The sequence below is a fragment of the Chiloscyllium plagiosum genome, unplaced genomic scaffold (genome assembly GCF_037043375.1).
Source record: "Chiloscyllium plagiosum isolate Xiang-an unplaced genomic scaffold, Cpla_swu_hap1 HiC_scaffold_22, whole genome shotgun sequence".
NCBI lineage: Eukaryota > Metazoa > Chordata > Chondrichthyes > Orectolobiformes > Hemiscylliidae > Chiloscyllium > Chiloscyllium plagiosum.
The window spans coordinates 49,357,482-49,381,644 of record NW_028270160.1 but is presented as its reverse complement, the minus strand read 5'-3'; the positions used below and the strand labels follow the sequence as shown (position 1 = coordinate 49,381,644).

The following is a 24,163-nucleotide window of genomic DNA, read 5'->3' as shown; positions in this document are numbered from 1 at the left end:
GTTTGAATATTTTTTCCGAGGGAGAGATGTATTGAACAGAGAGGGAGTAAAATGGATTCTCACCAGTGTAATCGCCTGGGATGGTGAAATTATCTGCAGAGAAAGCATCGAGGAATGTGGGCCTGAATTCTTCAGAGTTTGGAAAAATTAAACATGATACTCATTGAACTTTACCGGTCGCTGACAGTGTGAATGTCGATAGGGTGTTCCTTCTGGATAATCATTACAACCAAAGAGTCCCTGGTGTGGGGCGTGAACTGCTCATAACCTTTTGACTCGGTTATAGTCAACATTGACCTTTTGACAGAATTTTTAAGAAAGTTTATCACTACTAAACAAATTGTCATAAAGCATTGGCGAATGTAATTTTGTTTAAAAAAAAGAGATACAAAGCCCTGCATGAATTAAGAGACCTGTTTGGAAACGCTGATTCAGAGCCGAGAGCTCCTTCTGTGACAGAGAGGCAGCATCGCTTCCCGGTTTCTTTCACTTTCACAGTTGAGGGAGCAGCCAACTAGGAGCCAGCTGTCTCAGGGAGGGGGAGAGAGAGAGAGAAGAAAAATGAGGCGAACGTGCCCGATGTTGCTGGTGTTGTCTTTTCTGGTGAGTGAAGTCGGATCGTGACAGTCAGAGGCTGGAAGAAAGTGCGGGTTTTGAAAATACGGCCAGGCTGTCGGGTGACACAAGGGAGCTGTGTTGCTAACCGACTCTCTGTCTGTTAGCTCCCCGGCGCCTTCAGTGGATTAATAACTTATAACGCGGGCAGGAGGAGAGTTGCTGGAGAGCTGTCTGGGCATGTTAACTTCATCAGTTAGTTGTCTCGACACGAATGGAAATCAAAGTTGACTGCACTTCTTAAATTCAGCCTCCCCCTCCCAAGATTTGTCATTGATTGATTGATTGTGTGAAGTTCACACCATTCTGTAGCAAGTTAGAAATCAAGAATTTATTGTTTGTATGCGGATTGTCCCCGGTGTTTGTTCCAACACTCTCATACTGATAAAGAGCACACAAGTACAGCATTAGCGGAAAAAAATAACCCGTGTGTTTTTGATACCTACTGTTTCTTTTTAGTGTTGTAAGTAAAATCATTTTGGTATTTGTATTTTGTTCAGAACGTAAGAATTAAGGGCAGGAGCAGGCAGTTCGGCCCCTCCAGGCTGCTTCCCGACTCGGTACGATCATGGCTCATTTCATCTGGGCCTCAACTCGTTTCTTGCCCGCGCTCCATAACCCTTCAAACCATTATTAATTAAAAATCGGCCTAAGTTACTCGGTGTCCCAGTGTCCATCGCACTCTGGGGTAGGGAGTCCCACAGATTCATGTCACTTTGTAAGAAATAATTTATCCTCCTGTCTGAGTTCTGCTACCTCTTAGACTAAAACTATGCCCCCCCCTTCTAAATTGCCCCACATGAGGTAAGTATCTGCTCTGTCTACTTTGCCAATTCCCTTTAATTTTTTTTCCTTTTTTTCCCATTCTTTTTAAAAATCCCCCTGCAAAAGCACTGCACCCAATTCCCTTTCATGTCTTGTGTATCTCAATTAAATGTCCTCACATTATTCTAAACGCCACAGAGTGAAGGCCTAAACTGCTCAACCTCTCATCAAATGACAAACCCTTCATCTCTGGAATCAATCGACTGAACCTCGTCTGAACTGTGTCCAATGAAGCTAAATCCCTCCTCAAATAGGGGATCAAATTTATACACAATGTTTATTTGTTCTTGGGATGTGAGCAACACTGTCAAGGCCACTATTTATTGCATGAAAAGGTGGTGAGCTGTGTTTTTGCACCATTGCTGTCTTTGGGGTGTAAATACATCCATGGTGATTTTTTTTCTCTCTCTGTTGCATTTTGATATGACTGAGTGGCTTCATGCACTATTTCAGAGGACACATACAAGTCATGTTGCTGTGGTTTGGAGTCTTGCATAGAGCAGATGGTCTAAGGAGTAGATTACCTCCCCTCGAGGATAGCAGTGGGTATTTACGCAATCTGATAAATTCACGATCATTATATAGTGTGGTTTGCATTTCATTCTGATTAATTCATTTAAAATTTCACCTCTTCCCCCACCCCCCACTCTTGTGGAGGGACTTAATTGCTTGTTTCCGGTGTGCTACATTGGGCCTGTGCATTACTAGCCCAGTAATATCAATACTGTGCTACTGTCCCCTAATTTGGAACAATTTTTTATATTTACATGTTTTTTTGAATGCCTGTTGCTTCCTGTGCCAAGTGTTAAGAGGAAGCTTTGCAAAAGAGGTTTTTCTAAATGATCAAAATAAGGAAAATTTTAGTGACATGCATAGCTATAAAAAATAATAAATGCTGATAATGTATCAGTTTATTATTTTTCAATTAAATTGAAAAGTAAAGTCTTTTTAAATACCGTATTCCTGTAAGTGTATTTCCCTAAAGATAGTGACTCATATTGGATTTGTTTCTTAAGTACTAGCAGCCAAAAGGGAGTTGCCCTAATGGCCCACAGTTATGTGAAAGACTGACAGCATACTTTAGTGAGGTTTAAAAGCTGTATAGGTTAAAAAGTCAAACCCACTCCTCTGCTCATCCACTATACACACACATAGACACACACCCAGATATCAGGTTAAATAATAAACAAAAGCAAAGACTTTATCTTGCTAGTTAATAATTGGGAGAAAGTGAGGACTGCAGATGCTGGGGATCAGAGCTTAAAAATGTGTTGCTGGAAAAGCGCAGCAGGTCAGGCAGCATTCAAGGCGAAGGAGAATCGACGTTTCGGGCATAAGCCCTTCTTCAGGAATGAGGAGGGTGTGCCATGCAGGCTAAGATGAAAGGTAGGGAGGATGGACTTGGGGGAGGGGCGTTGGGAATGTGATAGGTGGAAGGAGGTTAAGATTAGATTACAGTATGGAAACAGGCCCTTCGGCCCAACAAGTCCACACCGACCCGCCGAAGCGCAACCCACCCATACCCATACATTTACCCTTAACCTAACACTACAGGCAATTTAGCATGGCCAATTCACCTAACCTGCACATCTTTGTGACAGTGGGAGGAAACCAGAGCACCCGGAGGAAACCGGGGAGAACGTGCAAACTCCACACAGAGAGTCGCCTGAGGCGGGAATTGAACCCGGGTCTCTGGCGCTGTGAGGCAGCAGTGCTAGCCACTGTGCTACCGTGCCGCCCAGGTGAAGGTGATAGGCCGGATAGGGGGTGGGAGCGGAGAGGTCGGGAAGAAGATTGCAGGTCAAGAAGACGGTGCTGAGTCTGAGGGTTGGTTTTGGTAATGAGTATTAGAATAATGACAAACTTTGCTCTGCTGTCATACTTGAATTTTTAGACTGAACAGTATGGTTTATTTGGTAAGTAAAAGTGAGAATAGCAGGGGCAGGAATTTCAAATTGAGGTTGAATACATTACCTACCCTGGATAATTTCTGGCTTCTCCACTGTATTGATACTTCTTGTGCAGACCTTGAGCGAGATACCCATTGCCTCCAAAACAGCAGCAGCCTGGAAGAACGCAGCATCAAGCAGTGGAGAAGTTGACATTTTGGGTATAACCCTTCTTCAGGAATGGGAGTAGGGGGAGCTTCAGATAAAGCAAAGGGGAGAGGGTTTTGAATGGGGAGAGGGGACAGGATGGTGAGGTAGTAATAGGTGAACATGGGTTGTGGGTGTGACTTGGTTGGTCGATGGGAAGGATAAATCCTATTGGTAGCTAGAAGGAAGAGTCGGTTGGAGAGATGGAAGGGAGGAGGCGGGGCTGGAAAGGGAGTCAGGGAATGGGAAGGAAGGTTATTTGAATTTGGAGAACTCTATGTTGAGCCCTCCAGGCTGGAGGCTGCCCAGGCGGAAGATGAGGTGTTGTTCCTCCAATCTGCAGTCTGATTCACTGTGGTAATGGAGGAGGCCGAGGATGGGCATGTCAGAAAGGGAGTGGGAAAGGGAATTGAAATGAGCAGTGACCGGGAGGTCAGATCAGCCCCTGCGGGCCTGGCTGAGATACTCAGTGAAACATTGCCTCAGTTTATGTTTGCTCTCCATGGTGTAGAGATGACCACATCGGGAGCATTGGATACAGTAAAATAGGTTGGGAGAGAGGCAGGTGAATCTCTGTCTCACCTGGAAGGACTGTGTTGAGCTCCTGGATGGATGTGAGGGGTAAGCTGTGTTGGCAGGTTTGCATCTTTCATGACTGCGGGGGAAGGTACCTGGGGGAGTTAGGGGTGGTCGGTGCGGAGGGTGTTGTGAACCAAGGAGTGATGAAGGGAATGGTCCTTGTGGAAGGCAGAGATGGGTGGGGAGGGAAAGATGTTCTTGATGGTGGGGTCTAGTGGAGTTGAAATGTTTGAGGATGATACATTAGATGCAAAGACTAATGGGGTGGAAAGTGAGGATAAGGGGGACTGTCTTTATTATGCTTGGTTTAGAGCAGTGGAGTGTACGGTGGAGGGCTATCTGGTTGACAGAGGAGGGAGAGCCACATTATTCAAAATAGGTGACATCTGGGGTGCTCCAGAGTTGACCGTCTACTCGTCAGAGCAGATGTGATGGAAATGAGGAATTGGGGCAAAAGGGATGGAGTTTTTGCAGGAGATCTCGGACATCACCCTCCCCTTTCTTGACCTCTCTATTTCCATCTCCAGCAACAGTTTACAAACTGACATTTAATATAAACCCACAGACTCCCATAACGACCTGAAGTATACCTCCTCCTACCTCTCATCCTGCAAAAACTCCAATCGTTTTCCCAACTCCTCCGTCTCTGTCGCACCTGCTCAGATGAGGAGACATTCCACTCCCAAGCATCCCAGATGTCCACCCATTTTGAACAAAGTACTTCCCCCCCCCCCCCTCCCCCACCGCGCCCCGTCATCCCCACACCCCTCGACTGCACTACCTCCCTTCCCTAGTCCATTGCTCTCAACCCCTCTCCCGCTCCAAACATAGTAAAGACAGGGTACCCCTTACCCTCACTTTCCACCTGACTAGTCTCTGCATCTGACGTAGCATCAAAGGCAGGCATCAGCCATGCTCTGACCTGCTACTGCCACATCAAAGAAATGTCCCCCCCCTCAGTGGGGCATGAACAAAACTCAAAACAGAATGTGCAGACAGTCAAAAAAGCAGTGGGTTTGGAAGGTGATTTGGTGGTTTTCTGCTGTGTGTCTTGAAGATAGTACATGCTGCTGCTACTGAGCACTGGTGGTGTTAGGAGTGGTTGTTTCCACATCCACAAGTGGGCTGCTTTGTCCTCTTTTGGTGTCAAGGGATGACGGGTGGATCCTGTTTCTGAGATGGCCCATTGCATGGCAGTTGTGTAGCATGAATGTTACTTGGGTTGTCAGCCCAATCCTGTACACTGTCAAAGCCTTGCTTCACTTGGACACAGACTGCTTCAGTATTTGAGGAATCCTGAAAGTTGTGCAATCTTCAATGAATATTTTCTCTTCTCTTGGAGGGAAAGTCATTCGTGAAGCAGATGAACCCCTGCGGAGATGTCGTGGATCTGAGATGACTGACTTCCAACAACCACGCAACCATCTTCTTGTGTGCCAAGTAGGACCCCTACCGGCACAGATTTCCTCTAATTCCCAATGACTGTGGTTTGTCTGAGTCTCCTTGAGGCTACACACAGTAAAATGTTGTCTTGATGTCCAGGGCAGTTACTCTCACCTCCCCTCTGGAATTCAGCTCCTTTGTCCATATTTGAACCAAGGCTGTAATGCAGTCAGGAGCTGAGTGGCCCTGGCAGAATGCAATGTGAGGCTCAGTGAGCTAAGTATGTTTGTAAGTACGTGTTGCTTGATAGCCCTGTTGATGACATTTTCCATCACTTTACAGATGATTGTGAGAAGATTGATGGGGTGAAAATTACTAAATTGGATTTGTCATACATTTTGTGAAAAGCATCTACCTGGACAAATTTAGCAGTACAGACCCAATTGACTGAAGGGCTTTTTCTGTACTGGACAATTGTATGAATTTCCAACATTGTTACAGTGTACTAAAGCTGCTTGTCTAGTGTACATCTTCAGTACTATGTCTAACATGTTGTCAGGGCTCATAGGCTGTGCAGTTTTCAGCTGCTCCAACTATTTCCTGATATCATATGGAGTACATTGAACTGGCTGATAACTGGTATCTGCAATACTGGGGACCACTGGAGGAGGCCGAGATGAATCATCCACTTAGCCCTTCTGGCTGAAAATCATTGCATATGCTTGGAGCACAGCTCTACTATTGCCGATGATCTATAGCACCTCATGTCCGTCCAGTCTTGAGTTGCTAGATCCGTTCATTTGTCTGTCCCATTTAGCACAGTGGTAGTGGCACCCAATAAGTGGGGGTGGCACAGTGGCTCAGTAGCTAGTACTGCTGCCTCACAGCGCCAGGAACCCGGGTTTGATTCCAGCCTTGGATGAATTCTGTGTGGAGTTTTCATATTCTCCCAGTGTCTGCGTGGGTTTCCTCCAGGTGTTCCTGTTTCCTCCCACAGTCCAAAGATGTGCAGGTCAGGTGAATTGGCCATGCTAAATTGCCCAGTGTGTTCAGGGATGTGGAAGTTAGGTGCCTTGGTCAGGGGTAAATATAAGGTAGAGGAATGGTTCTGGGTGGATTACTCTTTGGAAGGTTGGTGTGGACTTGTTGGGCCAATGGGCCTGTTTCCACACTGTAGGGATTCTAGAATACGATAAAGGTTATTCTCACTGTGAAGGCAGGACTTCACAAGGCCTCTGCAGTGGTCACCCTTATGAATTCTGTCATAGATGCGTCTGCAGCATGAGATCAAATGTGTTTTTCCCTTTTGTTGGTTCCGTTACCACCTGCCACAGATCCAGCCCAGCAGCAGTGTCCTTTAGGAGCTGACCAGCTCAATTGGCAGTACTTTTGCTGAGGTTTCCCACCCAGAATACATTCTGTGCCCTTGTTACCCTCACTGCTGTCTTCAAGTGATGATGAATTAATACTAATCAGGTATGGTGTACTGTGGAGGTGGCGGGGGAGTTGGGATCGGGGGGGGGGCGGGGGAAGTGGAATGGATATGTTGTAATCAGGAGGATTGTTCATGTTTGGTTTGATGTCATGAGATTTCATGGGGTCCAGAGTCCAAGTTGAGGACTCCCAGAACAGTTCCCTCCTGACTGGGCACTACTGTTCTTCCACACCTATTGAACTTGTCCTGGGATGAAGGTGATGGTGTTTGGGATGTTATCCGTAAGGTATTGGAGTTAAGTTTACTGTTTCATTCTATAAGTGAGATTGTGTCAATCAGGTGCTTGACTGGTTTGTGAGGCAACTGTCCCAATTTTGGTACCAGCCTTCAGCTGTAACCGGCCTCCAGCTGAAGGATACTTTAGAGGCTTGATTTTGCTGATGCCTTCATTGATGTTCGGTCCATCTGGTTTCATGTTTCTTTTTTCAGACTTTCTAGCAGTTCCTCTGTCACATGTCGGCCAAACCAGATAAGAACAACATTTTTCCTTCCCTAAAGATAACTTGGATGAACTAGTTGGGATTTTTTATGCCAATGGTTTCATTATCATCATTAGACTTTTAATTCCAGATTTTTATTGAATCCATTGCCTGCTGTGGTGAGATTTGAACTCAGGTCCTCAGAACATTACCTAGGTCTCTGGATTACTAGTCCCATTATAACACTGCACCAGCACCTCCATGTCTTATCATAACGATTGCTTATTAAGGTTTGATTTATGCATTGCTAGATTTCATTGTTGAAGTTGTTAGCTCATTTATTTTAAATGTCTTGAATGTGATTATGCTTCATAATTTAACTAGAATCTTGCATTTTATTTGTCCATTTATAAACAATTTTCTTGGTGCAACTTTATAGAAATCTGACATCACTGTTCCATCAAATGATGTTTTGCAGATTGGGATAAATGCCCATCAACCTACCCAAGAGGAGAGGAATGCTGTTCAAAATAGTTTATCAACTGACAATATTTCAGGTTCAGTACAGAGATGGCCCATGAAACGACGTTTCCGAAGGGGCGATAGTTGTCCACCTGGTTCACCATCGAATTGCAGCAAATGTAAGGCAGGTAAGTGAGTGTTAACTCTGAACAAGTACACAGCATTGGATTATTGCCATCTCTGCAAAATATCTCTAAACAGCACATATTGGAAACTTGGAACTACCTTTTAATAACAACGAAAACCTGCATTCCTGTAATGCTTCACTGAAGTGCAGTCACACAAAGGTAATACCAAGACACTGAAGGATTCGCAGGCTTGGCAGAAGATGTGGGGTTTAGGATGGGCCTTTCAGGAGGAGAGAGAGGTAGAGATGTGAGATATTTATGAAGTAGTGGCATGGCTGGGAATGAGGTGGGCAAAGCAATTGCGAAGGGGGGAAGAGGGGTTTGCACAATAGACAATAGACAACAGGTGGCACAGTGGTTAGCCTTGTTGCCTCGCAGCGCCTGAGACCCGGGTTCAATTCCCGCCAGAGGCGACTGACTGTGTGGAGTTTGCACGTTCTCCCCGTGTCGGCGTGGGTTTCCTCCGGGTGCTCCGGTTTCCTCCCACAGTCCAAAGATGTGCAGGTCAGGTGAATTGGCCATGCTAAATTGCCCGTAGTGTTAGGTAAGGGGTAAATGTAGGGGTATGGGTGGGTTGCGCTTCGGCGTGGTGTGGACTTGTTGGGCCGAAGGGCCTGTTTCCACACTGTAATGTAATGTAATCTAATCTAATCTAATCTAATCTAAAAAAATCTAATTTAAAAAGGTGCAGGAGTAGGCCATTCTGCCCTTCGAGCCTACACCACCATTCAATATGATCATTGCTGATCATCCTTAATCAGTATCCTGTTCCTGCCTTATCTCCATAACCCTTGATTCCACTATCTTTGAGAGCTCTATCCAACTCTTTCTTAAATGAATCCAGAGACTGGGCCTCCACTGCCCTCTGGGGCAGAGCATTCCACACAGCCACCACTCTCTGGGTGAAGAAGTTTCTCCTCATCTCTGTCCTAAATGGTCTACCCCGTATTTTTAAGCTGTGTTCTCTGGTTCGGCACTCACCCTTCAGCGGAAACATGTTTCTTGCCTCCAGAGTGTCCAATTCTTTAATAATCTTATGTCTCAATCATACCCCCTCTCAGTCTTCTAAACTCAAGGGTATACAAGCCCAGTCGCTCCAGTCTTTCAGTGTAAGATAATCCCGCCATTCCAGGAATTGACCTCGTGAACCTACGCTGCACTCCCTCAATAGCCAGAATGTCTTTCCTCAAATTTGGAGACCAGAGCTGCACACACTACTCCAGATGTGGTCTCACCAGGGCTCTGTACAGCTGCAGAAGAGAACCTCTTTGCTTCTGTACTCAATCCCGCTTGTTATGAAGGCCAGCATGCTATTAGCCTTCTTCACTACCTGCTGTACCTGCAAGCTTACCTTCATTGACTGGTGTACAAGAACACCCATATCTCTCTGTACTGCCCCTTTACCTAAATTGATTCCATTTAGGTAGTAATCTGCCTTCCTGTTCTTGCCACCAAAGTGGATAACCATACATTTATCCACATTAAACTGCATCTGACCACTCACCTAACCTGTCCAGGTCACCCTGTAATCTCTTAACATCCTCCTCACATTTCACCCTGCCACCCAGCTTAGTATCATCAGCAAATTTGCTAATGTTATTACGAATACCATCTTCTATATCATTAACATATATTGTAAAAAGCTGCGGTGCCAGTACTGATCCCTGCAGTACCCCACTGGTCACTGCCTGCCAATTCCGAAATGGAGCCATTTATCACTACTCTTTGTTTCCTGTCAGCCAACCAACTTTCAATCCAAGTTAGTACTTTGCCCCCAATACCATGCGCTCTAATTTTGCTCACTAACCTCCTATGTGGGACTTTATCGAAAGCTTTCTGAAAGTCCAGGTACACTACATCTACTGGATCTCCCTCGTCCATCTTCAGAGTTACATCCTCAAAAAATTCCAGAAGATTAGTCAAGTATGATTTCCCCTTCATAAATCCATGCTGACTCTGACCTATCCTGTTACTACTATCCAGATGTGTCGTAATTTCATCTTTTATAATAGACTCCAGCATCTTTCCCACCACTGAGGTCAGACTAACTGGTCTATAATTTCCTGCTTTCTCTCTCCCACCTTTCTTAAAAAGTGGTACAACATAAGCCACCCTCCAATCCGCAGGAACTGATCCCGAATCTATCGAACTCTGGAAAATAATCACCAACGCATCCATGATTTCCCGAGCCACCTCCTTCAGTACCCTGGGATGTAGACCATCAGACCTCGGGGACTTATCAACCTTCAGACCTAACAGTCTCTCCAACACCAATTCCTGGCAAATATAAATTCCCTTCAGTTCAGGTCCTTCAGCCACTGTTACCTCAGGGAGATTGCTTGTGTCTTCCCCTGTGAACACAGATCTGAAGTACCAATTCAATTCTTCTGCCATTTCTTTGTTCCCCGTAATACATTCCCCTGTTTCTGTCTTCAAAGGCCCAATTTTAGTCTTAACTATTTTTTTGCCTTTCACATACCTAAAAAAACTTTTACTATCCTCCTTTATATTATTGGCCAGTTTACCTTTGTACCTCAATTTTTTTCTCTGCGTATTTCCTTCTTAGTAATCCTCTGTTGTTCTTTAAAAGCTTCCCGGTCCTCCGTTTTCCCACTTATCTTTGCTATGTTATACTTTTTCTCTTTTAACTTTATATGTTTCTGAACTTCCCTCATCAGCCACGGCCACCCATGCCTCCTCCTAGGATCTTTCTTCCTTTTTGGAATGAACTGATCCCCTGCAACTTCTGCATTATACACAGAAATATCCGCCATTGTTCCTCCACTGTCATCCCTGCTAAGGTATTGCACCATTGAACTTTGGCCAGCTCCTCCCTCATAGCTCCATAGTTCCCTTTTATTCAACAGAATTATTGTCACTTCCGATTGTACCCTCTCCCTCTCAAATTGCAGATTGAAGCTTATTGTATTATGGTCACTACTTCCCAATGGCTCCTTCACTTCGAGGTCCCTGACCAATTCTGGTTCGTTGCACAATACCAGATCCAGAATTGCCTTCTCCCTGGTTGGCTCCAGCACCAGCTGTTCTAAGAATCCATCTCTGAGGCACTCCACAAAGTCTCTTTCTTGAGGTCCAATGACACCCTGATTCTCCCAGTCTACCTGCATGTTAAAATCCTCCATAACAACTGGAGTAACATCTTTGCAACAGGCCAATTTCAGCTCCTGATTCAACTTACATCCGACATCCAGACTACTGTTTGGGGGCCTGTGGATAACTCCCAAGAGGGTCTTTTTACCCTTAGTATTTCTCAGCTCTATCCACACTGACTCTACATCCCCTGATTCTAGGTCCCCCCGCGCAAGGGACTGAATATCATCCCTTACCAACATGGCCACCCCACCCCCTCTGCCCGTCAGTCTGTCCTTACGATAGTACGTGCAGCCTTGAATATTAATTTCCCAGACCCTGTCCACTTGAAGCCACGTCTCAGTTATCCCCACAATATTGTATCTGCCAATTTCCAAAAGAACCTCAAGCTCATCCATCTTATTTCTAATGCTTCGTGCATTCATATATAGTATCTTTAATTTGTTACTACCCTCACTCTTCCCATCAACTCCTGTTTCACTCCACCTTACAGCATGATCCCTTTCTGAGTTTTCTGCCTCATTGATACAGTTGTCTTTCTTGACTTCCCTTGTTCTAACTTTCCCTTCAATTTCGTTTTTAAACATCCTGTTTGCCCCCTCCCCCCGCTACTTAGTTTAAACGTAGCTGTGTTCAGTAGCAAACCTGCCTGCCAGAATGCTGGTCCCTAACCTATTAAGGTGCAAACCGTCTCACTTGTAGAATATATGCTTACCACAAAACATACCCCAGTGATCCAAGGATTTAAATCCTTGCTTCCTGCACCAGTTCCCCAGCCACACGTTCAAGTCCATTATCTCCCTGTTTCTGGCCTCACCAGCCTGAGGAACTGGAAGCAAACCGGAGATAACTGCCCTGGACGTCCTGCTTTTCAGCCTTCTTCCTAGTTCTCCAAAGGCCCGCTGTAGTATGTTCCTCCTCTTCTTCCCGACATCATTTGTGCTGACATGTACCACCACCTCTGGCTCTTCACCTTCGTCCTTGAGGATATCCTGAACTCTGTCTGTGATGTCTTTAACCCTGGCACCAGGAAGGTAACACACCATCCTTAAGTCCCGTCTGCTGCCACAAAAACCCCGGTCAGTTCCTCTCACTATGGAGTCCCCTATCACCATGGCTCTGTGCGATGTCTGACTCTTCTGCTCTGTCTCCACACCAACTGATAGAATCTAACGAAGGAACATTTGGTGTTGAAGGGGTTAGAGGTTGGGAGGATAGTCAAGGCCTGATGCAGTTGAATTTAAACACAGTGATGAACATTTTAATTTAAGCTGTTGGAGGGTCAATTTAGTCAACCACATTACTTAGGCTCTGCAGCCACTTGGAGACCAGACCAGGTAAGGATGGCAGTTTCCTTCCCGAATGGGCATCAGTGAACCTGATGGGTTTTTCCAACAATGGTTCACAAACTTCGATTAATTCCAGATTTTTATTGAATTCAAATTCCACCATCTACCGCGGTGAGATTTGAACCCCAAGTCACCTAAACATTACCTGGGCCTCTGGATTAACGAGCAATAATCCCACTAAGCCATCACCTCCCCATGTTAGCCAACCCATTATCAAAGTGCTATTCTGAGGGAAGGTCACTGGACCCGAAACGTTCACTCTGATTTCTCTCCACAGCTGCTGCCAGAACTGCTGAGATTTTCTAGAAATTTCTGTTTTTGTTTCAGATTTCCACTGTACTTTCGGTTTATTTCCCACATTATCGAATCTGGTGTATTACCCCAATGCCATGTCATCTTGTATATTAACCTTTTGTTTAGCTCCATATCAAATACCTCCCGGAAGTCTATATATACTATATCTACACCTTGCTTGTTATATCTTTAAAGAACTCCAGCATGAAACTATACTGACTCTGTTGGATTGTTTTTGACTTTCCAATTGTCCTCTTGTTAATTCCTTAATAATGGATTCTAACAACTTTTCAATGACCTATGTTAAACTAACTGGTCTACAGTTTTCTACTTTTTGCATTTCTCCCTCCCTTTTTGAATATAGCAGCGTTTTGCAATCCCCTGGAACCTTTCTCTCATCCAGGGAATTTGGGATATTATAACAGTGGATCCACTGTCTGTTTCTGCCTTCAATTCCAATAGTTTGCTCAGTACTTTTTTTTCGTGGTGATGATGATTTATTCTTAATTTCTCCCTTTTTATAATCTCTGCATTACCTGTTCCTACTGGGATAGTACTAATGTCATCCACTGGGAATATTGAAGCTACATACTGACTTAGTAACTCTGCCATTGCTGGCTTCCCACTCCTTAGTCTCATGCTCCAAGGGGTCAACATTCACTTTAATTGCTCTCTTCACTTTTATATATTTACAGGAGTTTTTACTATGTTTTTTTTAATAGTTTGTGCGTTTTCTTTCATAATTTCCATTGCTCTTTTTATTACTTTTTCAGTAACCTTTGTTGATCATTTCCCAATCCTCCAGCCTGTCACTCACCTTTGCAATTGTGGTATAGCGTAGTTTTTGTCTTTAACTTCCTTGCTTAGTCATGGATGGTTTTTACCCTCTTACTGTTTTTCTTCCTTTCTGAAATATAGTTTAGTTGGAAGAAATTGAATATCTCTTAAAACATTCATTACTGCTCACCAACCAACTCGCCTTATAGTTTTCCTGCCCAGCGCATGGGGGCCAGATCTGTCCTTGTAACTATGCAATTACACTTGCTTAACTCCAGAATGCTAGCGTGGGACGTTGAAATTCTAGCATGCTATGATCACTCTTCCCTAGTCTCTACCATGAGCCTATTAATTAATTCTACATTGTTACACAATACTGAATTGTGTGCTTTCTGGTTGACTCCACACCATTTCACTCCAAGAACCAACCCTTAATACACTCAATGAAATTTCCTTTGAAGATACCCTTGCCAATTTGTTTAATTTAGCCTCTATACATATTAAAAACACCCATGATTATTGTTATACCTTTCCTCTAAGCCCCTAGTATTTCCTGGTTTAAACTGTGCCCACTGTGGATTTACTGTTTGGCAACCTAAAGATCACTCCTATTCGGGACTTCTTTCCTTTGCTCTTTCCTTTTTCTGCCCAGACTGATTCTACATCTTGATCCCCAGTGCTGACATAATTTCTCACTATGGCACTGATCCTATCCTTTGCAAACAAAGTAACAGCAGCTCCGTTTCCTTCCTTCCTTCCTTTCTATTCTTCCGAAACATTATTCGTTTTCTAAACCTGGTCTCCCTGCAACCTCATCTCAGTAATTGCCACCAAATTGTAACCATTTGTTTCTACTTGTGCTGTTAATTCATTAATTTTATTCTAAATTCCTTGTCCATTCATATATACAAAGCTATGAAATGCATCCTCTTATCAAATTTCCCTCCTCTTGTACAATTCCTGGGTGTGATATGACATTCCCTCATTCTTCCCCTTCATTTTAATCACTAGCCTGCATTCTTGTCTTCTCCTTTAACTTCAGTTTTCTAATTTTCCACACAACTGATTCCAGAGCCACCACTAAACCTCTAAGAATAACCCAGGTTCATCAGGTCTCTGGTCTCAGTATGATTCAGATGGAGCCCATTCCATCAGAATGGCTGTCCTCTTCCCCGATACTGGTGCCAATATCCCATGAATTCGAACCTGTTTCTCCCACACCAATCTTTGAGCCACATGTTTACCTCTTTAATCTTAATGACTTTGTGCCAATTAGCTTGAGGCTTGGGTAGTAATATGGAGATTGTAATCTTTTTTTGGTTCTGCTTTTTAATTTAACCTCTAACTTCTCCTGTTCCTGCAGCAGAACCTATTTCCTTGTTCTTCCTATGTTTGTGGACCATATCATTGAGACCTTTCCCTTCCCACTTAAAGTTCCTCTGCAGTCCAGCTGAGATATCCTGAACCCGGGCACCAGGCAGGGAACGTAGCCTTCAGGACTCTTGATCTTGTTTGTTTGAATCACTATACTATCCCTGACATGTTTCTCTTTTCTCCACATTCTTGAATGGCTCTCTGGACAATGGTGCTATGATCCATTTGCTCATCCTCCCTACAGATCCACTCTCATCCATGAAAGGAGTAAGAATGTCAAACCTGTTAGACAAGCTCCAGAGTTGATGCTCCTTCAACACTACCTCCTGGATCCCCCAATCTGCCTTGCTCCTAGTCACACACTGTCTGTCCCTGTCTACTGACCAAATTCTAGGTAGTTCATCTAAAGGTAGTGACAGCCTTCTTAAACACAGTGCCCAGGTATCTCTCCCTCCTCCCTGATGTGTTGCAGTGTCTGAAGTTCAGCCTCCACCTCACCAGTTCTCTGTCAGAGGTTCCTCAACTATGAGCAAGGCAGATAGGGGGATCCAGGAGGTAGTGCTGAAAGAGCATCAACTCTTGAGCTTGTCTAACAGGTTTGACATTACTGGTTTGGACATTCTTGTTCCCTTTATAACCACTTGGTACAGATGTGGTCACTATGGACCACAATGGTGTCCACCAGCTCCTAAATCACACATGTGCAACACACTGCTTGGCCCAGCACTGCTATTTTACTTAGCTGCTAGTTTGATTTAAAAAAAATTCTTACTAGTCTTTTGTAATATGTGAAACATTTCTCCTATTTTCTTTAAATCTGAGAACAATTTATCGTAGGCATTCAGATCAGCAGCTATTACCAACTACTAGTAAACTTATAGTTTTCCTTGTGATTCATTCTGTTTTGTCTCTAAGCCTGGGCCTCAGTTTATTCTGTAAAAAGACCTTGCAAGCTATGAACCAGAAAAAAATGCAAAAAGCACTTCTGCACTGAACTCCCACTGTGCTCCACATTCCTAGAAACACCGACTCACTCCGGCTGTGCTCTCTCTAACTGCTATTGTGAAGCTTACGGTTTGGGTTAGTTCAGGCTGGAGATGAAAATAGATGCGTGGACGAGGATTTCAGGAGATGATAGACTATGGAAGGCGCAGAGTTGGGTGATTTCTTCTTTTGTAATGGCAACATAAGTCTACCTCCAATAATTGGTTTGATTCTCCTGAAGTGTTAAGTATTTTAATGCCTTTAAAATGTTTTGAACTGCTGTGTTTTTAAAATCCGATATGGCTATATGCTGCAGTTTGTTTTAGTCCTTACATTCACATTGTTTGCTCTTAGGTACTTACCTGTTACATTGCACTTGTAATTGTGTGGAGTGTCGAGAGGGTGAATTTACAGATAGTGAAAATCACTTGCCTGAATGTAGACGATGTCTGCAATGCCAGGAGCATGATGGTAAGTACGTGGTTTTTTTTTTGCCAAAAAAGCACTTCTGGATCTGCTTCACTAACTGCCTAAAGTTATGTGTACCAAATACTGAAAGCATTCCAGTTAAATAGAACCAGATTCATAGAGCACCAAAGGTCACTTGGCCTTTTTGGCTTGTGCGGCCAAATTAAAAAGAAACCTCTTTTCTGATGCAGGATGGCTGTGAAGTCTGACATTTGTTGCCCATTTCTAGTTGACCAATAGTTAACTCAATTGTGTTTCTTACTTGGTCACCTTAGAAAGTGGTTTCCACTCTGCAATGTTTTATTGGAATATAAATTAAATTCCCATCTGAGGCATCCTTTTTTAATCTGCCTCCACCACCCCTTCCAAGTAGAATGTTCCAGATCCCAACAGCTTGGAACATTGGATTAGATTCCCTACAGTGCAGAAACAAGCCCTTCGGCCCAACAAGTCCTCACTGATCCTCCGAAGAGTAACCCACCCCAGACCCATTTCCCTCCAACTAATACACCTAACACTATGGGCGATTTAGCATGGCCAATTCACCTGACCTGCACATCTTTGGACTGTGGGAGGAAACCCACACAGACACAGCGAGAATGTGCAAACTTCACACAGACCGTCACCCAAGGCTGGAATTGAACCTGGGACCCTGGCGCTGTGAGGTAGCAGTGCTAACCACTGAGCCACCATGCTACCCAAATTTCAGTAACGTCTTCATCTTCCTTCATGGTTCTTTTACCAACTTGTTAGGTATTTAAATTCTTACTGATGGAAACATTTTCTTGTACTTACTGTATTAGAAAAACTTTCATAATTTTGAGCACCTCGACTAAATCTCTCCCTAATCCTTTCTGCTCTAAGAAGTTTCATCCCGGTTTCTGTAGTATCTCCACAAATACTCTTGATATTGAAAGAATAGTGGATTGTTTTATGGCCATTTGGCAATTTATTAAACTTCAAGCTTTTGGAATTGTGGCATAGGGTTGGATTTTGCAGTTTCTGAGAAACAAACAACAACAGTTGGTCATTACACTTAACATGTCCGCAGATCTTTAAGTTGAGGCTTGCGTTAGAACCTCTGGTGATGAAAGAAGCCTTTGAGTGCAGTGGCCTGTGTAGCACAGAGACTAAACCAGGAAGGAGCAGTTAGACTATTTAATAAAATGCCTAACCAGTTATAGAAAGGGAAACAAATAAATAAATAGTAAGACTGAGCGTGAGGGATTAGAGAGATGGAAAGAGAAAGTGAAAAAAAAAAAGATTTTTATTTTAATTAAAGCCTGAAAGAATGAGACTCCACATTTGTAAAAATTACATTTCAGATGCAGAGAGGTTGTTTGGTCGATTATAGCGTAGGAAATTTAATTCCACTAGGATGAATGAGTCTTAATATTTTAGATGAAGTTAGTGGGCATGTAATAAGTAGTTCTTACAGCTTTATACCCTTTTGTATATTTACATTCTGAGTCTCTGCTACAGCAAAGCTTTGAGAGTAGCAGGACACTTTGGACAAGAGTTTCCTGATTTCTGTGTTTGACTGTGCATGTGAGGTTGCTGGAATCTGTCCAACTTAATTTTCTATAAGAGTGAACAGTGATAGCCTTACCATGATTGCTACTGAAAATTTTAACCAATCAATTGACAACTGCAGCCCTTAGAAACCCTTTTGAAGCAAAGGGTTTCTAAGCCAGCTCAGCGTATTATTTGTGGTGAACCTTTTTGTAAGATCTGGGCTGAGAAAGCTTTGCAGAGTTGCTGCTCCCCACAATCTATTCCTTCATGAAATGCATTGTGGAAGACCTAACTAGCAGGTAGAAATTGAGTTACTGGTGTACTTCTGAAGCAGGGCTCAGACTCTGCTTCCCACTGTGTCTTCAATGAAGGAAAAGGTCTCACAGTGGGAGCAACACTGAAATTTTACTGCCCTGGAGGCTTGTAACTTCCACTGGAAGTGAACATCAGATTAATAAGGAACTCATGAAGGAAGAAGGTGGGAAGCAGTTTCTAAACAATATTGTGAAAATGTAATTGGTATGAAGTTCATACTGGTTAGCTGTTGGCTGAGTGATGCCAGACCACTTACTCATGAGGGCAATGGTGCTTACACAGCAGGCTTGCATTGAAAGCATAGAGAAAATGAAAGAAATTTATAAAATCATCAGGGGTACACATAGAGTCAATGGTAGGTGTCTTTTCCCAAGGGTGCAGGATTTCAAGACTAATGGGCACCAATTTAAGGAGAGAGCGGAGAGATTTTAAAAAAGACATGAAGGTCAAATTGTTTACGCAGAGGGTAGTTCGCATGTGGAATGAACTTCCTGAGGAAGTGGTGGATGCGGGCTCAATTGCAACGTTTAAAAGACATTTGGATAGGTCTATGAATAGGATTGATTTTAGGAAGGACATGGCCAGGAGCAGGCAAATGGGACGAGCTTAATTTGGGATTATGGTTGGCATGGATTGGTTGGACCGAAAGGTCTATTTCTGTGCTGTATCACTCTGACTCTAAAATGTTCATGATGTCCACCAGCATGTAATGCTGATTTGATGTCACATTTATCATTTTGGAGCTCAGTGATTTTGCTAACATCCTCTTTTAATTATGCACAATTGAAAACAGCTTCAATGGCAGGCAGGAGCTCTGCGCCAACACTGTTTAAATGGATTGCCAACTAATCAGTTGGTTTGCTGATTGAATTTAGTTGGGCGTTGCCACAGTTGCGTAGGGATCTGCTTGGTAAAGTTTTATAATGTTGCAAAAGTTTCCAGATCACGGAATAGGCGATGCTGAAAGACTTGGCCCTTCACATTTTGTACAAGACCCCATTACTGCTAGAAATAGGTGCACTGGGAGCCGCTACCTTCGAGTGAGTAAAGGTTAGGGTTAGTGGAGTGCACATATGGTTAGTTGAAAGGACAGGAGGAGGGTGGTCAGGATCTGGTGGGTGGGCTTTGGAGTAAGAATGGTGAGCTGATGCCCTGGTGGGAGAGTCATGACTTATGGAAAGTCCATGTATACCACAGCAATGGCATGACTTGGCTTGACCTTTTCAGTTAAATTTTCAAACAACTACAGCAAGTTAAACATGAAATCCATGCTAACTCTTCCCAATTGAGCCAACTTTTTCCATGTGACTATTCATTCAAACCCAAAAATGGCTTCCAGAAACTTCTCCATCACTCATTGATTTGTAATTGTTGGGTTCATTCTTATTTTTGAACAAGGATGTGCTCTTTGCAATTCTGCGGTTCTCTGAAAAATGTCTCCATCATTTAGGGGATAGCCCATTGCACAAGTTTTATGGCATGCAGCTAAAGATCAAGAAGAGGTACAGGTGAAGAAAGGATAGATACAACTTAAGCAGCCCCTTTCTGCATGTCAGTGAATAACCTGTTCAAGTGCCATACTAATAACCATAGCCTCAATTCAAGTGTCAGTGGGTGAACATTTAGGGGATATGAATCATTGTTATTGGGAGATTTAGGATGACAATAGAATGTAAGCTTCCTGAGTAAGAATAATTAACTGGGAGAGAGCTGATTTTAGTGGACAAGAATAGAACTGGACCTGAGAGACTGGAGCAGAACTTTGTTGGGAAAAACGGTTGCTAAATAATGGTCTACTTTCAAAATGGAAATGTTTTAGGTATATTCCCTCGAAAGGCAAACAATTCAGAACTCTGTGGATGATAAAGGAAATAGAAATTAGGGTAACAAACAGAAAGTGTGCTTTTAACAGGTGTCAGGTCAAAAATCCTGTTGAGATGGTTCAGAGGGGAGGTTGGAAAATTGTTTAAAAAAGCAATAGAAATTACAGAAAGAACATTTGCAGCCAGCTCAACAGGGAATCTCCAAATTTTCTATCATGATTTGAGTAGTCAAACGGTGGTAAAAGGAGGAATACAGTTGATTAGAGATGGAGCATGGCTGAGGTATGAATATTCTATATCTGTTTTTGTGAAAGAGGTAGATGTCATCTGGGCCGTAGTGACAGGAGGAATCTCTATTCCAAGATGGCTTCAGAATTGGCAAGGAAGGAATGTTGGAGAGACTGGTATTAAAAGGACTAGGACCAGATGAAAGGCATTCAAGGATATTGAAGGAAGAGAGAGTAGGATTTAATGGGAAACTGACCATAAATCTTTCAGTCTTCCTCAACTCAAGGGACTTGCCAGGCAACCGCAGAATTGCAAAGAGCACATCCTTGTTCAAAAATAAGAATGAACCCAGCAATTACAAATCCATGAGTGTTGGAGAAGCTTCTGGAAGCCATTTTTGGGTTTGAATGAATAGTCACATGGAAAAAGTTGGCTCAATTGGGAAGAGTTAGCATGGATTTGATGTTTAACTTGCTGCAGTTGTTTGAAAATGTAACTGAAACGGTCAAGACAGGTCATGCCATTGCTGTGGTATACATGGACTTTCCAAAAAAAAGATACAGTGCTATGCTTGTGGAACAAAAGGGACAGTAGCAATTTGATTGAATAATTGGGAACAGAGAATAATGGTCAATGGATATTTTTCAGGCTGGAGGAAGGTTTGTATTTGGAATTTCCCAGGAGTTGGTATTGGGAACCTTACTTTTTCCTGAAGTATGGATCTAGGTTTGGAAGGGAAAGTTTCAAAGTTTGTGGATTATACAAAACTTTGAAGCTTCATAAACTGAGGAGGATGGTGCAGAATTCAAAAGACTGTTGACATTGTAGTGAATAGATAAGTGGCAGATAAGGTTCTCTGCAGAGAAATGTGAAATGACGCAGGACGGATATGGACAGACAAAACAAAGTAAGGAGTATTATTTTGAAGGGGGTAGAGAACAAAGGGACCTGGGTGTAAATGTGCACTGTGGTTGCAAGACAGGTAGAGAGAGTAGTTAATAAAGCATACGGTGTCCTCAGCTTTATGAAGGGCATGGGGTACAAGAGCAAAGGTCTTGTTGGGCGTCTCACTAAAGGAAGGATATGAAGACATTGGAGAGATTGCAGAAGAGATTTACAAGAATGGTTCCAGAAATGCTGAACTTTAGGGTATGAGGATAGTTAGAAGGGGTTGGGACTGTGCTACTTGGACAGAAGAGGAGATCTGAGAGCAGTTTTGAAAATTGTGAGGGGGCTGAATAATGTAGATCAGTAGAAAATATTCCTGTCCATAAAAGGATTGAAAATGAGAGGGTATTGATTTATAGTGATTTGCAAAAGAAGCAATTGTAATGGGAGGAAGTGAGGACTGCAGATGCTGGAGATCAGATCTGAAAATGTGTTGCTGGAAAAGCGCAGCAGGTCAGGCAGCATCCAAGGAGCAGGAGAATCGACGTTTCGGGCATGAGCCCTTCTTCAGGAATGAGGGAAGTGTGCCAAGCAGGCTAAGATAAAAGGTAGGGAGGAGGGACTTGGGGGAGGGGCGTTGGAAATGCGATAGGTGGAAGGAGGTTAAGGTGAGGCTGATAGGCATGAGTGGGGGTGGGGGGCGGAGAGTCAGGAAGAAGATTGCAGGTTAGGAAGGTGGTACTGAGTTCGAGGGTTGGGACTGAGACAAGGTGGGGGGAGGAGAAATGAGGAAACTGGAGAAATCTGAGTTCATCCCTTGTGGTTGGAGGGTTCCTAGGCGGAAGATGAGGCGTTCTTCCTCCAGCCGTCGTGTTGCTATGGTCTGGCGATGGAGGAGTCCAAGGATCTGCATGTCCTTGGTGGAGTGGGAGGGGGAGTTGAAGTTTTGAGCCACGGGGTGGTTGGGTTGGTTGGTCCGGGTGTCCCAGAGGTGTTCTCTGAAACGTTCTGCAAGTAGGCGGCCTGTCTCCCCAATATAGAGGAGGCCACATTGGGTGCAGCGGATGCAGTAAATGGTGTGTGTGGAGGTGCAGGTGAATTTGTGGTGGATATGGAAGTATCCCTTGGGGCCTTGGAGGGAAGTACGGGGGGAGGTGTGGGCGCAAGTTTTGCATTTCTTGCGGTTGCAGGGGAAGGTGCCGGGAGTGGGTTGGTGGGGGGTGTGGACCTGACGAGGGAGTCACGGAGGGAGTGGTCTTTTCGGAATGCTGATAGGGGAGGGGAGGGAAATATATCCCTGGTGGTGGGGTCCGTTTGGAGGTGGCGGAAATGACGATGGATAATACGTTGTCCATGGAGGTTGGTGGGGTGGTAGGTGAGGACCAGTGGGGTTCTGTCCTGGTGGCGATTGGAGGGACGGGGCTCAAGGGTGGAGGAGTGGGAAGTGGAGGAGAAGAGGTGGAGAGCATCGTCGATCACGTCTGGGGGGAAATTGCGGTCTTTGAAGAAGGAGGCCATCTGGGTTGTACGGTATTGGAACTGGTCCTCCTGGGAGCAGATGCGACGGAGGCGAAGGAATTGGGAATATGGGATGGCGTTTTTACAGGGGGCAGGGTGGGAGGAGGTGTAGTCTAGGTAGCTGTGGGAGTCGGTCGATTTATAGTAAATGTCTGTGTTGATTCGGTCGCCCGAGATAGAAATGGAGAGGTCTAGGAAGGGGAGGGAGGAGTCTGAGACGGTCCAGGTAAATTTGAGGTCGGGGTGGAAGGTGTCGGTAAAGTGGATTAACTGTTCAACCTCCTCGTGGGAGCACGAGGCAGCGCCGATACAGTCATCGATGTAGCGGAGGAAAAGTTGGGGGGTGGTGCCAGTGTAGTTGCAGAGGATGGACTGTTCCACATATCCTACGAAGAGGCAGGCATAGCTGGGGCCCATGCGGGTGCCCATGGCTACTCCTTTGGTTTGGAGGAAGTGGGAGGTTTGGAAAGAAAAGTTGTTCAGAGTGAGGACCAGTTCAGTCAGTTGAAGGAGGGTGTCAGTGGAAGGGTACTGGTTGGTACGGCAGGAAAGGAAGAAGCGGAGGGCTTTGAGGCCATCGTGATGGGGGATGGAGGTGTACAGAGACTGGATGTCCATGGTGAAGATAAGACATTGGGGTCCAGGGAAGCGAAAATCATGGAGGAGGTGGAGGGCGTGGGTGGTGTCCCGAACGTCGGTGGATAGTTCTTGGACTAAGGGGGACAGGACCGTGTCGAGGTATGCAGAGATGAGTTCAGTGGGCAGGAGCAGGCTGAGACAATGGGTCGGCCGGGGCAGTCAGGTTTGTGGATTTTGGGCAGGAGGTAGAAACGGGCGATGCGGGGTTGTGGGCCTGTGAAGTTGGAGGTGGTGGATGGGAGATCCCCTGAGGTGATGAGGTTATGGATGGACTGGGAGATGATGGTTTGGTGGTGGGAGGTGGGGTCATGGTCAAGGGGGCAGTAGGAGGAGGTGTCCGCGAGCTGGCGTTTAGCCTCAGCGGTGTAAAGGTCGGTGCGCCAAACTACTACCGCGCCTCCCTTGTCTGCTGGTTTGATAGTGAGGTTGGAGGGAGTGGAGGGCTGCACGTTCCGAGGGTGAGAGGTTGGAGTGGGTGAGACAGGTTGAGGCGGTTAATGTCGCGGCGGCAGTTGGCTATGAAGAGATTGAGGGCGGGTAAGAGGCCAGCACGGGGTGTCCAGGTGGATGGGGTGTGTTGGAGGCGGGAGAAGGGGTCGTCAGAGGGTGGGCGAGAATCCTGGTTGAAGAAGTAGGCACGGAGGCGAAGGCGGCGGAAGAATTGTTCGATATCACGCCGCGTGTTGAACTCGTTGATCCGAGAGCTTAGGGGGTTGAAGGTGAGGCCTCTGACCTTTCATCCTCAGAGAGGGGTAGTTCTGGAGGGATGGTGAAAATACGGCAGGGCTGGGAGCTAGGACCTGGTGTGGGGCTGGAGC

General features: G+C 44.6%; 1 protein-coding gene across 1 annotated transcript in view; it reads left to right on the top strand.

The window, feature by feature from the left end:
* Positions 1–403: 403 nt before the first annotated feature.
* Positions 404–24,163, top strand: part of LOC122561061 (tumor necrosis factor receptor superfamily member 6-like) — a 57,967-nt gene continuing 34,207 nt past the window's right edge. The window contains exons 1-3 of the mRNA XM_087999272.1: positions 404–603; positions 7,891–8,062; positions 16,306–16,422. Of these exons, the coding sequence (XP_087855398.1) occupies positions 562–603; positions 7,891–8,062; positions 16,306–16,422 (331 nt within the window). The 5' untranslated portion in view covers positions 404–561. The remainder of the gene's footprint in view (positions 604–7,890; positions 8,063–16,305; positions 16,423–24,163) is intronic.